Here is a 17447-nt window from a genome sequence, read left to right as displayed (position 1 = left end):
CTTTGACTTTTTTTTTTTTTTTTTTACCAGAATCAGTTATTTGCTCATCCTTAAAAAATAGAAATGAAAACACATATGTGACCCAAAATGAAGCAACAGCAGCTGGATCTCATCCTTTAATGGACACAATAGGACTCAAAGAAGCAGACAACATCGGTCAAACTCATCATTTTAGCTTCCAATCATTCAATTTCTCTCAGATGTTGGAAGTCGGAGTTGGGAATGACGTCATATCCAAGTTTGAAGTGTTTCAGTTCAAGAAGTCAGATAACCAGCTGTAGCCATAGTTAGCCATTGATAGCAAAACCAGGTGATAAAAACACATTTCACTGGATTTTAAGCATACGATCACCATAGCAACATGTTCACAGATAGACGCTGGACAGTGAATTGATTTAATGAGACACAAATGAGAAATAACTGGTAACAAAAAGGGCTGGTGAGATTATTCCAACCTTCGGAGCTCGAAATCCAAAATGATCTGATCCTTGAATGGACACAATAGGACTCAAAGAAACAGACAACATGGTTCAAACTCATCATTTTTGCTTCCAATCATTCAATTTTTCATCATATCCAAGTTTGAAGTGTTTCAATTCAAGAAGTCAGACAACCAGTTTTAGCCATAGTTACCGTAGCAACATGTTCACAGATAGACGCTGGACAGTGAATTGATTTAATGAGACACAAATGAGACAAAACTGGTAATAAACAGGACTGGTGAGATTATTCCAACCTTCAGAGCTCGAAATCCAACTTCAGGGGGTCATTCCAGTTGAAATAAGACAGCAGCTGGATCTGATCCTTGAATGGACTCAAAGAAACAGACAACATGGTTAAAACTCATAATTTTAGCTTCCAATCATTCAATTTCTCTCAGATGTTGGAAGTCGGAGCTGGGAATGATGTCATACCCAAGTCCGATAACCAGCTGTAGCCATAGTTAGCCATTGATAGCAAAACCAGGTGATAAAAACACATTTCGCTGGATTTTACACATACGATCACCATAGCAACATGTTCACAGATAGACGCTGGACAATGAATTGATTTAATGAGACACAAATGAGAAATAACTGGTAATAAATCCAATCCAATGGGCTCGAAATCCAACTTCAGGGGGTCATTCCAGTTGAAATAAGACTCACACCGAGTACAATTGGATTTTAGAGGAGGGGGTTCATAAACCTACCTAACCATACCTCCCTCTGCTTCCATCTCATATATGTAAGCTCCCTGACTGCAGAGTAGCAGAGAGGAAAACTGAGCATTGAGTTTGTTGTTCATTATTAGTCCGAGCCAACAAAGCTGTCCCTCTCTGCTCAGAACAGAGAAACAAACTCATTAAAATACTCTATCCCTCTATTTTCTTTATCCAACCAGCTAGTTGTAATGGTCCATGCAGCCTTTAGAGAGATAGCTTTGTATTTAAATGTGTCTCTGTGTGTTTTTATATGATTCTCTCTCAGCGGGCCAGCTGGCGGGAAGCTCCTCGGTGGAGATGTACAGACAGGTTCTCCTGGCTGGGTGCCGCTGTGTGGAGTTAGACGTGTGGAAAGGACGGACGGCCGAGGAGGAACCTGTGATCACACACGGGTTCACCATGACTTCAGAAATCCCTTTTAAGGTGTGAACGCATCCTGGAGTCTACATCAGTATCATAAAGAGCAACGGGAAAGTTTTCTTTTAGCTTCATGTTATCGTTACTGTCATTATTCTATTGTGTGCTTTTATTTTATCTTATATTTTTACAGGAAGTGATTGAAGCCATTGCAGAGTGCGCCTTCAAGACTTCACCTTTCCCTGTCATATTGTCTTTTGAGAACCACGTGGACTCGTAAGAATCTCTCTCTCTCTCTCTCTCTCTCTCTTGCTCTCTCTCTCCCTCTCTCCCTCTCTCCCTCTCTCGCTCTCTGTCTCTCTCTCTTTCTCTGTCTCTCTCTGTCTCTCTCTGTCTCTCTCTCTCTCTCTTTCCCTCTCTCTCTCTCTCTCTCTCTTTCTCTCTCTGTCTCTCTCTTGCTCTCTCTCTCCCTCTCTCTCTCTCTCTCTCTCTCTCCCCCCCCCCTCTCTCTCTCTCTCTTTCTCTGTCTCTCTCTCCCTCTCTCCCTCTCCCTCTCCCCTCTCTTTCTCTGTCTCCCTCTCCCTCTCTCTCTCCCTCTCTCCCCCCCTCTCTCTGTCTCTCTCTCTCTCTCTCATTTTTAACGTGTCTGTCTATTTATAGAAAGAAAGACATTACAATGGAAGCTGCTAAACAACCAGCTGTATAATTTAAACATCTATTAGAGCTCGGGCAAAATGGACTATATTTGAACAATAACAATATGCCAATAGTCAAAGTCAAATTTATTTATAGAGCACATTTCATACAGAAAGCAGCACGAACAATGCATGCATAATAACATAAAATACGAGCACGAATATCATACATAAAAGCTAATAAACATACACATGCATACACAGACACAGAGGTAATTAAAGTGCATAAATATTTAGTTAAATCTGGAGCAGACATTGCCTATAAATTATTCAGCTATAAAGCAAAACATTTAGTTCATAATTATGAAGTTTAAAAAGTTTAAAATAATCATCAGATAACAATATGTCCTCCAATATTAGTTTCTTCACACAAACAAATAACATAAAAACATTTCTGATAAGAATTTTGTTATCAAATAATTGTGACTGAGATATGTTGGCAGCGCTCTCCTGCTGATTAACAAATTGCCTCGAGCATATCTTTGGCATTTCATTACAATAATTCCTTGTTACTTATCGGCGGGTGTAAACAATGATACAAAAAGTTTCAGACATGTGTTAAAATATCCGTTATGTCTATATTCTGTCTCATAGTTTGAAGCAGCAGGCAAAGATGGCCGAATATTGTCGATCCATCTTTGGAGACGCGCTGTTGATCGATCCTCTGGACAAATATCCGGTAAGAAACACACACACACACACACACACACACACACACACACACACACACACACAGAGGACAAATGCTATTTTAAAAGATGGCAGTAAATGCTAAATAAATTGTTAATTTCATGTTTATGAGGTAGCTACAGGTAGTATGTATAATGTCTATTGGCCGTGTGTGTGTGTGTGTGTGTGTGTGTGTGTGTGTGTGTGTGTGTGTGTGTGTGTGTGTGTGTGTGTGTGTATAGCTGGAGTCCGGCACCCCCCTGCCAAGTCCTCAGGAGCTGATGGGTAAAATCCTCATCAAGAACAAGAAATCTCACAAACCGGCCCAAAACACCGACACCAAGAGACTGACGGACCAGCCGGCCAATCAGAGCAACGAACCACTATCGCCTAGCAACAACACAGGAGGTAAGACACACACACACACACACACACACTCTCACACACAAAGACTTTTTACAGCCTTGAAATCCATGTGAAATGTGTTCAGCTGTGACTGCTTGATAATCAAATCAATTAAAAAAAAGGACAAGAATCATTCTGTTGTTTCACAGACTGAAGAGTACTCAGGCTTTAAGATTATAGATTATTGGTATTTTTCTGTATCTTTTAAGCTCTTTTCACATATATATATATATATATATATATATATATATATTAGATGTAGATCTTCACAACCATGAGTCACCACCAAATCAATGAAAGCGCTGCAGCTTCAGTGCCGCAGTGAGTCTGGAAACTCAGATAACCGAGATCATTTTTAAACCAGATTTAGAGAAAGAGTTCCAGGTTCTCTCAGCTCTAACCCTCGTATCGTCCTCACGGGTCAAATTGACCCTTTCTTCCTTCCTTCTGTCCTTCCCTCCCCCTCACTCCTTCTTTCCTTCCTTCCCCCTTTCTTTCCTTCCTCCCTCCCTCCTTTCCTTCCTTCTTCCTTCCTTCCTTCCTTCATTCATTCATTCCTCCCTCCTTCTTTCCTTCCTTCCTTCCCTCCCCTCCCTCCTTCCTTCTTTCCTTCCTTCTTCCTCCTTTCCTTCCTTCTTCCTTCCTTCACCCTTTCTTTCCTTCCTCCCTCCCTCCTTTCCTTCTTCCTTCCTTCCTTCCTTCCTCCCTCCTTTCCTTCCTTCCTTCCTTCCTTCCTTCCTTCCTTTACTCCCTTTCTTCCTTCCTTCCTTCCTTCCTTCCTTCCTTCCTTTACTCCCTTTCTTCCTTCCTTCCTTCCTTCCTTCCTGCCTTCCTTCCTTCCTTCCTTCCTTCCCCCTTTCTTTCCTTCCTCCCTCCTTTCCTTCCTTCTTCCTCCCTCCCTCCCTCCCTTCCTTCCTTGACTCTAGGACAACACAAGGGTTAATTATATTGTCAGATTCAGACACTTCAAAGTACTCAGACATCATTTCCATCATGATTTTAACCAAAGTGACGAAGCTACTGGTTCTGCTCATGCTGATACTCTCCTCTGCGGTCCTCCGCGCCTCATCTGGGAGGCTTCAGTAATGAGCAGGACATCCCAGATGAGGTCGCAGGCTCAGAGCAGCAATTAAACAGCAGAGCAAAGGGGGACATTAGGAATCCCTATTCACACGTCTGATGTACAAATCCCGGACGCAGACTTAAGACCGCCACCAAGTAGGCCTCGCTCTGGTCTGCTGAAATCCCGCCTGGTCCACAAAGAGGAGCAGACGGTCTGTGCTGATGTAGATACTCCTTCATACTTTAGTCAGTGGATGCTTGAGTGGGATGGATACTTACAGGAAGAGAATTTAACCCTTATATACTGTTCACGGTCATATTTGATCTATTTTTACATTTGAGAGAGCTGTAAAAACACCATAAACATTTATTTTTAGCCATACTTTTCCAAAAATGAAAAATGAAATGCATAATTTTTTTTTATTTTTGTGGAGCTGATACATTTATTTTTATATATGCAAATGTGCAAGTTTGACCTGTGTTCAAAAATCAGCATTAAGACATTAAGACAGTTATTGTATTCATCATATATATTATCTCCTGGACCATAAAGCAGTGATTTGAATGTCTTTTTTTTCCATAAGATGAATCAAACATTGATTAATGACTGATGGGGAATGTATGAATGTGAGTTTGTATAGAGACTTTATTATGAGTCAGAATATTATCAGTATGTGAGGGTTAAAGTAGCTGCTTGTTTATTAAGCTACAGTCATCTATCTGGTTTATATTCTTGGGTTTTTTTGTTTTATTTTGTGTGCCTCAAATCTCAGTTTTCTTTATCACTCAGATATTGAGCGAGAATATCTGCTGTTGGTTTATTTGTGGATTGATTTTTAATGTTTGGCTTGTTTTTATACAGACGACATTTCTTTAAAAGCAGTAATACACCGTGTTGCTGTTCAGTGTGTGGATGATGTTCTGACTGAATTTGGGGTTTGGTTTGTTTTTTTTGGTGGGTAAGGTTTTGCGGTGAGACTGCACATACATTATGTTGTTAAAAGAACTTAATCTTGGAGTCTTGGATTTCAGGTTTTTTATTTATTTATGAGACACTGGTGATGTAGTGCAGCGGTTCCCAAACTTGTTTTTACACCACAGCACCGCTCCTTTAAAGTTTGTTTTTTTTTTTGTCATGGAGCCCCTCATTTCTGCTGAACACCTAAAACAAACTGCAAGCCACAAAGCGGATTGAGTTACCATGACAACCAGCAACTATGAGTTATCATTAACTTAGGTGTTTCTGCACATTTTAATACATTTTAACCCTTTCATGCACAAATTATGACAACCTCAGTCAAGTGTTTTTATTTCTCTAGGCACTTTTTTTTTTTTTAAATTATAATAACATGAATCAACTGATTTACAACCAATGATGGTGGTTGAAGTGCAACTATGCCATCGAAATCCATTCATATAAGAAAACTGCTTTTGAATAGCTGTCCACTGTAGTGACCACTATGCATGAAAGAGTTAATAAAGTGATTTAACATCTTTTTTACTTCTTCTGTTTTTAGATATTAAAAAGAAATCTCATAAAACATAAATAATCTAAATTTAACCTCAATGTAATGTGGTGAGATGATGAAAATATATATTCGGGAGCCGTTGCTGAACGTGGTGATGATGGCGATGATAATGATGATGATGAACAATGAAGATGTGAAGGCTTGTTTAACTTCAATTTTTAACAGAGATGGAGGCTGAGAGTGAGGAAGATGATGATGACGACGATGATGATGGTAAAAAGGTCAGTGGTGACATCATACGGGTCGCCCTCACTGCTGTCTCCATTCGTTTACGAGTGTCGTTTCCTCTCATTGTTGTCTTGTTTATCCTGTACGCCATCGCGGCTGATTTAATGTATCTTTACCGTAATTTAAATCTTCTTGTTATTTGGTTGTTTTTTACTAATCTCGCTGCTTCTCGCTGTATTTTTTAGTTTTTTGCTGTTGTCACTGCGGTGTGTCGCTGTTTTGGTCCTGTTGTTTATTCTCAATGTGTTCTGTGTTGATGTCGTTTTTGTTTCCTCGTCCTTTGTGTTCACAGTAGGCCTCGGCTTTAAGCACACAAGAAGCCGCAGCTTATTGTTACTACTGCCTTTATTCAGTTTGGGTTTATCTTCACTAACAGATCAGCTGAATGTGGGGAAAATTCGGTCATAAAAAAACAAAGAAACAGCATCTGGTAAAAGGTCAGTGACAAATAATAAGGGTTGGCAAGATGAGCCATTCAAAAGTATCTTTAAAAAATGTCTTAAAAGCAGCATCAGGTTTGTTAAAATGTACATATAGTATTTTTGTTGGTTTTATATCATTTGAAATGACATTTGCACCATTTTTAACCAAAGTAAGACTTAATGCTCCTGAAAATGTCAAACGGTGTAACCACTAAAGAATGATAAATATTAAATACTTTATCCACCTACAGTGTATTTAAGTGGACTTATACTAATAATGACTAAATGTTTCCTGATCTCCATGGTTACCCAGATTAAATGTAATATTTAGAACAATAGTATTCCATTAGCTTTATTTAATATAAAAGTTATAATGTAAGATCATGCCAAACTAGTTGATATGCTGTTTTATTGACTATTTACTGTTTTTAAGCAAGTTGAATTATTTGGTACAAAGTTTTTATGGTTACACCACTTTGACATTTTTACCATAATCCTCTAATATATTCTCTCAAAATGGATTAAAAGCAGAAATTTGATGCTGGGTCCACAAAAAAAGAAAGTGTTCAAGTTATTCATACGTTTATTTTCACATTTTAACCCTTTATATTTGACTAAACCACATGGATGCAAAAAAACCTCATTAAATCTCAAACTGGAGATTAAAATATGCCACTAGTCACACTGACAGAGAAGAAGAATGGGATGAAAACAAAAAAAACAGGAAAAACTGAAAAGAAAAGGCCTGTTGCGGGGGAGTGATAGTGAGAGGAGGTCAGTGTGTGTGTGCGTGTGTGTGTGTGTGTGTGTGTGTGTGTGTGTGTGTTTTAAAGTGTACGCAGATGTCTTGTTGTAATTGGTTTTTGCTGTTTACTGTTTTTGTTGCTATGTTATGTTATTACTCTTAAGTTTCAGTGATGATGCTTCTGTTTCACACGCTGAAAAAACTAAAAACTTGCAGACTTCCACGACCAAAATAATGAAAATGTTATATCTGACTTGTGTGCACGGTATCTGCAGGTCTTGGGCAGCCTTTAAAACCCATTTAAATTTGTTTTCTAGTTCTTCAAAGACCATCAAAAGTATTTAATTTAAGTTTAATTTGCAAAAGTTTTAAATATTTTCTCTTTTATGCAGTAGATAGTAATATTATATTATATATTATAAAATTCGAGACATTACACACCTATAAACTTAAAGTAGATTTTGCTATTTGAAGCTGTTTAATCCTTTTTTTTTGAACCATTACTCACAAAGGGCAAGTGTTGATTTTAGCAAAAACTTAGATTAATTTAAATTAATTAACCATATGTCATCATTTAGTCCATTTGTCCATCTTCTGCCACTGATGTAGGTCCAGGACATTTTATATTTATCAATTATATCATTAAGAATTATAATTATATATTGCTGGGAGGTAAAAATGTGATAATAATAAATAGCTGGAGGCCATATCACCCATATTGTCATATATTTGTATTAAACTGGATACCATGTCATGTTTAAAAGCTCTTAAATTTAACTTAAAGTGAATCCTTCAGATCGGTGAATGTTTAGACCCCAAACTTCCCTTTTTTTCTCCTGTGGTTGTTTATTTATTTTTTTAGGGTTCAGCCGAGCGGGAAGCGGTGGCGACGGAGGAAATGTCGACTCTGGTAAACTACGTCCAACCGACCAAGTTCAACTCCTTTGAAGCCTCCAAGAGTAAGAGACGCAGATCAGAGCCCAACAGTTTGACACACTAAGACGAACTCGTGTTGTTTGAATGTTTTGATCTAATTTTTTTCTTTTCTTTCTGTAAGTGTTGAAAAAAGTCCTTCAGTTTCATTTGATGCCTCGGGATTTGTCTTCACATTTCACATCTTAAGGAAAATCTTTTCAATGATAGAGGAGCATTTTACTTTTTAACCCTCCTGTCGTCCTCCCGGGTCAAATTGACCCCGTCTGTTTTGGCTGTTCCTTCTTTCCTTCCTTCCTTCCCTCTTTCTTTAATTTTTTCCTTCCTTTTTCCCCTCCACCCTTTTTTCTTTGCTCCCTCCTCCTTCCTTCCTTCCTTCCGTCCTTCCTCCCTTCCTTCTATCCTAAATTCCTTCCTCTTTCGTCCTTACTCCTTCCTTCCTTCCATCTCTCCTAAATTTCATCCTCTTTTCATCCTTACTCCTTTCCTTCCTTCCTTCTCCCTTCCTCTTTTATCCTTACTCCTTTCCTTCCTTCCTTTCCTTCCTTCCTTCCTTCGTTCCTTCCTTCCTTCCTTCCTTCTCTCCTAAATTCCTTCCTTCTCTCCTAAATTCCTTCCTCTTTTCATCCTTACTCCTTTCCTTCCTTCCTACTTTCCTCCCTCCCTCCTTACTCCTTTCCTTCCTTCCTTCTCCCTTCTCTCCTAAATTCCTTCCTCTTTTCATCCTTACTCCTTTCCTTCCTTCCTACTTTCCTCCCTCCCTCCTTACTCCTTTCCTTCCTTCCTTCTCCCTTCTCTCCTAAATTCCTTCCTCTTTTCATCCTTACTCCTTTCCTTCCTTCCTTCCTTCCTTCTCTCCTTACTTCCTTCCTCTTTTCCTTCCTTCTTCCTGTCCTTCCTTCTGTCCTTCCTTGACTCGAGGACAACAGGAGGGTTAAGTCATTGATCTCGTCATTATTTCTTTCCTTAAATGACAAGTTAAGGAGTAAAAATTACAGTAAAAATGTGTAATTGTGATAATTATCATGTTTTAACTCAAGAGACATGGCTCCTTACATTTTACCATCAAGATTTAAACATCGCTGAAAGGAGGAAAGTTGTTGAAATCGATGCCCAAAGAGATAATTACTAACTGAAAAATGTGTCTGTGTGTGTGTGTGTGTGTGTGTGTGTGTGTGTGTGTGTGTGTGTGTGTGTGTGTGTGTGTGTGTCTGTATCTGTGTCTGTGTCTGTGTGTGTGTGTGTGTCTGTCTGTGTCCGCATGCAGAGGCCGCCCGCTGTTACCACATGTCGTCTTTTGTGGAGACCAAAGCTTTGGAGCACCTCACAAAGTCACCAGTGGAGTTTGTGGAGTATCCTTGGCAACGGTTGCCACAGTTACACCGTAACATGGCAACCGCTTCTTTCTTTGTGTTCTTTCTTTCTCTTCTGATGCTTTTAAAATAAATAAACAAATACAAGTGGTTAGTATCAGGTTTAATACATTATAATTTAATAAAGATGATGATAAAAGTGTATTAGGAGTTGTTGTAATCTCTATATTTGAAGATAATTTGTAGTTTATATTATGTTGTGTGTGATGTCTTCTTTTTTTCATGTGCTACCAGAACTTGACATGGACATAAAAATGAAATATCTCACTCTATAATTGTCCTTAACTTTGCACCAACCAGATATAATAAATCCCAGTTGAGTCGTATCTATCCAAAAGGAACCAGAGTCGACTCGTCCAACTACATGCCTCAACTTTTCTGGAACGCCGGATGTCAGCTGGTCGCTCTCAACTACCAAACTATAGGTAAAAAAAACTGTAGATTTTATGCATGTTTTTTATTTATTATTTTTATGTATATTTCATGCTTTTAATCTGCATTTAACAGTGTCTTAAAACAAAATACTCCTGGATAATAAACCTGGATAATTTAATAATACCCAGTGGTAGTAGTTCTAAATACATAAACTTTCTTTTTGGTACAATAGATTGAATGATGATCATTAATATTTCTATTTCCATATATATGTATATATTTTTTTTTGTTTATTTGTTTATTTTTTAAATGTATTATTATTATATTTTATTTTATTTAGTTAGTTTTCAATTTTATTTTCAATTTATTCTTCAGTGAGCTAGCTAAACTAATTCAACCAATTAAAGAAGGATGAGACAAGTTAGAGACCAAAATATCAATAAGGAAGTTCAGTAAAAACTACAATCTCCATGGCGATGTTAATAACCCTACACAAAATCACAAAATATAACAGTGTCTGTAACATAACGATCACTTTTTTCAGTGAGCGATACTTAACGACCTCCCATAAATCATCCTCACAGCTGCCATCATCTTTGTCCTCCAGATTTGTCCATGCAGCTGAACCTCTTCGTGTTCGAGTACAACGGTCGGAGCGGCTACAGACTGAAGCCCGAGTTCATGAGACGGCACGACAAACACTTCGACCCTTTTACAGAAAACACGGTGGACGGCATCGTAGCTAACACTCTCTCTGTGAAGGTACAGCTACTGGCAAACCCAGACTAACCCTGACCCTGACCCAGACTAATTTAGATGATTTTAGGATCTTTTAACTTACTCTGCAGGAAAAATGAAACAATCTTGGAGTCAAATTTTACATATAGTGTCTTTAAATCAACACATTTTGGCTTTATAATTGTATTTTTCTGCTTCCTGTCTGTATTTATTGACTGAGAGGTGTTTCTGTCTGTTTTGTCCCAGATTATTTCAGGCCAGTTCCTGACTGAGCGAAAGGTGGGTGTATACGTGGAGGTGGAGATGTTTGGACTTCCTGTTGACACCAGGAGGAAAGCACTGAAGACCAAAACCTCTCAGAACAACAACGCTGTCAACCCGGTGTGGGACGAAGAGCCTATTGTGTTCAAAAAGGTAGCGGAGATACCTGCAGAGCAACAGGAAGGAGGAGTTTACATGAGTCTGATATTATACTATATAATCTACCTGTTGATGGTCTGACTCTGACAGGTGATTCTTCCTACGCTGGCTTCTCTGAGAATCGCTGCGTTTGAGGAAGGAGGGAAATTTATTGGTCATCGAATTATCCCGGTGTCAGCTGTAAGACCAGGTACGTACTTTAGTCATGAACAGCTCCATCCTTAATCCCTTCTCTGTCTAATACTAAACCTTTCCCACAACTCTACACTCCAGTTTTTCCTCTATTATTAAAATAAAGAGGCTTTTGCTTGTATTAATCAGGCGCTGAGTTCTGGTCCTCTGAAATGAGGCCAACACAGAAGTAACTTGGAAGTGCATTCTTTCAAAAGGCCACCAGGGGGCGACCGTCTCTATACAAGTCAATGGAGAATTCACCAACTTCTCACTTGATTTCTAACCTCAGTAAAAAGTTCAAAATGTGTTTATGGTCTCAATCACTAGTTTAAAGCCTTCTTCAATGCAGTATGATGTTCATTTGGGACATTTTGGCCTCCCTGATTTTATATGTGACGATAAAGCAGGGTATGCATTAGGGCGTGGCTACGTCCTGATTGACAGGTTGATTGCCCAATGTCCTTGAGATCCAGCCCTCGCAACCATAGCAACCTCCCCGCTCCGCCCATGACTCCGCCTCATGCCCATATGAGTAGAATCCGTGTTTTTATTTTTCCCAGCATGCACCTGAAATTTTCAAGATGGCGCTGCCCAGATTCAAAACTATTGGCTTCCGAGCAGCAGTCCACAAACCAATGGGTGACGTCACGGATGTCACGTCCATTTCACAGTCCATGGTATTAATGCAGCTCTATGCTAGAAAATACATTAGAAGAATTTCCCAATTCATAAGGAAAACTATTATATTATTCCAAAATGTTGTACACAGTAGAACAATGCAAGCAATCCCTAATTTGAAAGGATAATATCTGCATATTTCTTTCCCTGTCGTTTGTTTTAATTCCCATGCAGACTCTAAATCCGCTGATGCATTTGTCACATTATTCAGCAGCTGCTGTCGTATTTTCTGTTACACTTCTTCTGCTTACTTTTCCTACTGGGAGAAACATCCTGCTTTCCACAAAAACCCATTTAAAACAGCTTGTAGAGGCTCTGCTGCTTTGAAACACACCATTCATCACTGTAAATTAGATAACTGGTAATGTTTTCTCAGTGATCTTGTCCTGACTTGACTGTGAATGACTGACGTTGGGTGTGACCTCAACAGCATTTTTTTTCTCGTTCACCTGAACTAACCCGAACTATGATTACATCAGACTTCATGTGTGCTTGTTTTCTTTGAAGGATATCGTTACATCGGCCTGAGAAATGAGAAGAATCAGTCTCTGGTTCTACCGGCTGTGTTTGTCTACATCGAAGTCAAAGATTACGTCCCGGACACCTTTGCAGGTACAAACTACTGTCAAGTCAAACTTTCTCCTTCACAATATCTTCTACTAATTGATAGTGATTTTAATTATGCAGCTCATACATCAATGGAGAGAGTAGACAGGAATCCAGGATGTCTTGTATTGAAAAGGTTTATTTACTTGATCAATGAGAAGTGAATGAATGACCAGTACACATTACATGCCCTGATGCTTCCTTCAACTCTGACGTTTCTCTCCTCCGGGGAAAGACTTTAAACCACACAGATAATGCTCAAGGTTGAGCCATGCAGATCCAACACATCTACAATATACAGAATTTAGTCTACTGGTCTATAGACAAAACATTGCTTAGACCTTACTCAGGACCTTTGTTCTACGTCCAACACTATATCAAACCTTTGACTCTTCCCCATTCAGGGAAAACAGTCAAAGACATATCTGACCTCGGCTGCTATAGCAACACTATCACAATGCCTCCTGTTTTCCCCAAAAGGAGCAGACTCACTGCTTACCACTATCTCAAGGGGAGACAGTGTCTAAACCTATCATTTGGTGAGGCCTTGCTATGACCACAAAGCCTAGTTTGACCCAGTGCATATTAATGATGGAAAATTCCTTAACACTAATAATATTAAAGGATCCACAGAATGGTGACATAACATATTTAAAGAACAATCCATGGACTAAAAATATGGTTAAAAATATAATGGTTAAATGTTTTTGCATCCTGTTTATTTCATAGCTGCTCTCCATTGGTATTAATAATGGAAAGTGTGACTGTGTCTTTATGATGTATGACATTAGAAAGCCTCAACAGAAGAGAAATCATTAAGCCAAGTCTGTTTTAAGTCATCCAAAAAAAATACTCCTGGTCTACAGTCGAAACATTTTCAAAAAACATTTCTGACTTTTTACTTTAAAATTAAGGCTTAAATTTACTCTAGTACACAAACATTTAAAATTCAAATATGCAGATAGCTGTGAAATTTACAAAACACCTTTTAAGTGCCTCAGCTTTCAAGCTCTAGTCACAGGATGAATACTAAACACCACACATAAGTTAGATGTCTGATCATTTTCCATTTTGATTTTAATGATCTATTGAGCATTATTGCATCTAGGAAGACTTTAGACTTTATACTTTGATTCTACTGCAAGTTAGAGACTGTTCATATCTTTGTCCATTATGTCTGTGTAGGCTTGGCTTGTAACAGTTGGAGTTAAAGCTCCTTTCATGCATTTAAACTCTACTTTTGCTCACCTCCGACCAAATAAGTGCTGCATGTTTGAGCCACCATCTACAAAATTATACCTATAAGTGCTATTCAACTGTTTTCACTGTTTCTACCCTGTTTTAGATATTTCCATTTCCATGATATTAGCTATAGACCTTCTGATGCACAGCTAGCAGCTCTGTATTTCTATACAGTATATTTCCTCTCCAGATGTGATAGAGGCTGGACTTTGGTGAGGTCTCTCACAGCCAGACTTACACGAACTGTACTGTTGATACTCCTGGTCAACAGTCGATACATTTTTAAACAACATTTCTGACTTTTTACTTTATTATACATTAATTCACTCTTGTACACAAAAATGTAAGTACCTCAGCTTTTAAGTACCTCGGCTTTCAAGCTCTAGTCACAGGATGAATACTAAACACCACACTTAAGATAGATGTCTGATCATTTTCCATTTTGATTTTAATGATCTACTGGCATTTTTGGGTTGTTATGAGTATTATTGCATCTTAGAAGACTTTATACTTTGATTCTACTGCAAGTTAGAGACTGTTTATGCCTTTGTCCATTATGTCTGTGTACTGAAGCAGAGGCTTAAACAGTTAAAGCTCATTTCATGCATTTAAACTCCAGTTTTGCTCACCTCTGACCAAATGAGTGATTTACAAAATATAACCCCTATTAGTGCTATTCCACTGTTTTAACTTAAAATGCATGGATTTCTACCCTGTTTTAGATATTTCCATTTCCATGATATTAGCTATAGACCTTCTGATGCCAAGCTAGCAGCTCTGTATTTCTATATATTTCCTCTCCAGATGTGATAGAGGCTCTGTCCAACCCCATTCGATATGTCAACCTCCTGGAGCAGAGGTCCAAACAGCTGGCGGCTCTGACGCTGGAGGACGGAGAGGAGGACACTCAGACTGAGGTCAGTCCTCTTTCTAGTGTTTCTAGTCTTTGTCTTGAACGCAGCATTTATGGCTGTAACTCTCGTTGGTGTCTGTGTTCAGGATGAGGCCGACAGCTGTGCGGCAGAGCGTAAGAATGATCTGAAGTCAGCCCCGGTGGAGAACGGACTCAGCCTCGCCTCCGGCCCTGCAGGACACACACCCGTTGCCACGACGCCCAAAGCCTCCGCAGCCAATCAGCAAGCAGCTACAACTGGTAGCATTCATTTATAAACACACAAAGACTTCACATACTCGTTTAAAGATGCCTTAGGGTGCTGAGGTTATCACAATAATCATTATGAAATACTGTTGTAAATGTGATTGGTATTAATCATGTTAATATCTTCTCTTTGTTTCTTAGATGCACCCAAACCAGCAGCAAAGACTGAAGATCTGGTTTTAAGTGTTTTGATAGGTCAGTGATCGTCATCTTCACTTTCCTGTCAGGTAGAACTGATTCTTACAAAAAGTAGAAACACACACGTCTACTTCATCTATTATATATCCAGGTGACTAAACAATGCCAAGCACACTATTATTATTCTAAATATATAGTTATAGAAAGAAGCATATATAGGTGTATCATTTAGGAAACTAGTTCCAAAAATAGGTGATTTTAGTTGACTTTATTTTAATGTGTGTATTGTGTTTGTTAATTTTGCACTTTTCGCACAGGCGGTAACCTCATCTGATAAGATTTCTTTCTTTTTGTAAGTTGCATCATGCTAATGTAAAGCACTTTGGGATAGATGTCTATGAAAAACAGTATATATAAATACATTTTACTTACTTACTAGTTGTACTTCCAAGTGCAAATATAACTCATGATAATCCTCACATAAAAATATATATATCTTGATTGTAAATATACAATATAATGTGACTTAGACTAGCTTTGACATTTGTTTGCTAACAGCTGCTTCAAATATCTTAAAACTGAGTCATGACTGAGATCTTTTTACTTTGGTTAAGCTTAATTGACTCTTACTTAAAAGTAATTTACAATGAATAAAGTCAATTTTTGCACCCGCACAAACCAGTAAAGACAGACAGAACGAAACAGACAACAGCAAAAAAATAATATCCAGAAATGCTCAAATATTTAGTATATAGCAGATAAGTATACAGTGGCCTACATTCATATACACACATATATACTCAATATACTCATCTGTGTCCCATAAAACTCTTAATCAATAACCAAAAAAATAGAAATAAACACCAATTTCCTCTTAAAAAGTCTACTAATCTAGCTCAATGAACGTATCCTGTGTGGTACCTTGTGTGAGCAGATGTCCCAGTGTGCACCATCGAGAGTCTGCAGCAGTCCAAGCTGTACCAGAAGGAGCAGAGACGTCAGTTCAAAGAGCTGAAGGAGTTAGTGAGGAGACACCAGAAGAAAACCTCAGAGCTCCTCCGAGAATTCAACAACAAGTACAAGAAGACATCCAGACAGTGCAGCAAGAGCAGGTACACACTTTCCTCCTAAATAAGCAAAATATAATGTCATCCTATGGAATATAAAATAAAATATGCCCTAAATGTGTCAGTGAAGCTATTATTAGATGGTGAGATGGGCTTTTTTTTGCAGTTCATCACTAATCTGTTCATTTTCCTTTGTTGTTTGGGTTTTTTTTGTTTTGTGTGTGTGTGTGTGTGTGTGTGTGTGTGTGTGTGTGTGTGTGTGTGTGTGTGTGTGTGTGTGTGTGTGTGTGTCGTGTGTGTGTATTGTATTTGTGTTTGTGCTCATCAGGGGTTCGTGTTCAGACAGCGAGAAAGACGAGCGCCTCCAGCAGCTGAAGGACGAGCAGCAGCAGCAGCTTCTGGCTCTGAGGCAGGAACAGTACTACAGTCAGAAGTATCTACAGAGAGAACATATTAAAACGGTAACGTCTGAATACTCTGACCTTTTTAACGGGTTATTATCTTTTAAATTCTAGTATAAGCTGTATCTGAAGCTCCTTGTTTGTCTTTTTGACCCTAATAAAAGATAAAATGCTAAATAAGTGCAGCTGAATGAGTCTCAAACAATGAAAAAAAACAATATAAATACAAATAAGAATCCAAAAAACTATGATTCCTGCTCTAAAGTTTAGCGCTACAGAATGTTTTATATCTTGAATTTTAACCTTCCTGTCGTCCTCCCGGGTCAAATTGACCCCGTCTGTTTTGACTGTTCCTTCTTTCTTTCCACCCTTCCTCCTTCTCTTGTTCCTCCCTTCCTTCCTTCCTTCCTTCCTTTCTTCCTTCCTTCCTCCATCCCCTTTTCTTCCTTCCTTCTGTCCTTCTTTCCTTCCCTCCTTCCTTCCTTCCTCCCTTCTTTCCTCTCTTTCTTTCCTTCCTTCCTTCCTCTTTTCCTTTCTCCCTCCTTTCCTCCTTCCTTTCTTCCTTCCTTCCGTTCCTTCCTCATTTCCTCTGTCCTTCTTTCCTTCATTCCTCCTGTCCTCTTATCCCTTCTCACTCCCTCCCTCCTTCCTTCTTTCCTTCCTCACTCCCTCCTACCTTCATTCCTTCCTTCCTCCTTTCCTTCCTTCCTTCCTTTCTTCCTTTCTTCTTTCCTCTATCCTTCCTTCCTTCCTTCCTTCCGTCCTCTTATCCTTTCTCATTCCCTCCCTCCTTCCTTCCTTCCTTCTTTCCTTCCTTCTTCCCTCCT

At 38.8% G+C, this 17447-nt stretch overlaps 1 protein-coding gene across 1 annotated transcript in view; it reads left to right on the top strand.

The window, feature by feature from the left end:
* Positions 1 to 17447, top strand: part of LOC128373389 (1-phosphatidylinositol 4,5-bisphosphate phosphodiesterase beta-1-like) — a 36382-nt gene that overhangs the window by 13952 nt on the left and 4983 nt on the right. The window contains exons 11-27 of the mRNA XM_053333693.1: positions 1470 to 1627; positions 1755 to 1837; positions 2851 to 2935; positions 3168 to 3333; positions 6087 to 6142; positions 8179 to 8275; positions 9517 to 9601; positions 9923 to 10047; positions 10605 to 10759; positions 10982 to 11149; positions 11246 to 11345; positions 12515 to 12619; positions 14660 to 14772; positions 14855 to 15008; positions 15156 to 15209; positions 16087 to 16264; positions 16548 to 16680. Coding sequence (XP_053189668.1) covers positions 1470 to 1627; positions 1755 to 1837; positions 2851 to 2935; positions 3168 to 3333; positions 6087 to 6142; positions 8179 to 8275; positions 9517 to 9601; positions 9923 to 10047; positions 10605 to 10759; positions 10982 to 11149; positions 11246 to 11345; positions 12515 to 12619; positions 14660 to 14772; positions 14855 to 15008; positions 15156 to 15209; positions 16087 to 16264; positions 16548 to 16680 — 2015 coding nt within the window. The remainder of the gene's footprint in view (positions 1 to 1469; positions 1628 to 1754; positions 1838 to 2850; positions 2936 to 3167; positions 3334 to 6086; positions 6143 to 8178; positions 8276 to 9516; positions 9602 to 9922; positions 10048 to 10604; positions 10760 to 10981; positions 11150 to 11245; positions 11346 to 12514; positions 12620 to 14659; positions 14773 to 14854; positions 15009 to 15155; positions 15210 to 16086; positions 16265 to 16547; positions 16681 to 17447) is intronic.

This window comes from Scomber japonicus, chromosome 14 (genome assembly GCF_027409825.1).
Source record: "Scomber japonicus isolate fScoJap1 chromosome 14, fScoJap1.pri, whole genome shotgun sequence".
NCBI classification, from domain to species: domain Eukaryota; kingdom Metazoa; phylum Chordata; class Actinopteri; order Scombriformes; family Scombridae; genus Scomber; species Scomber japonicus.
This window is presented reverse-complemented; position numbering and strand designations above follow the sequence as displayed.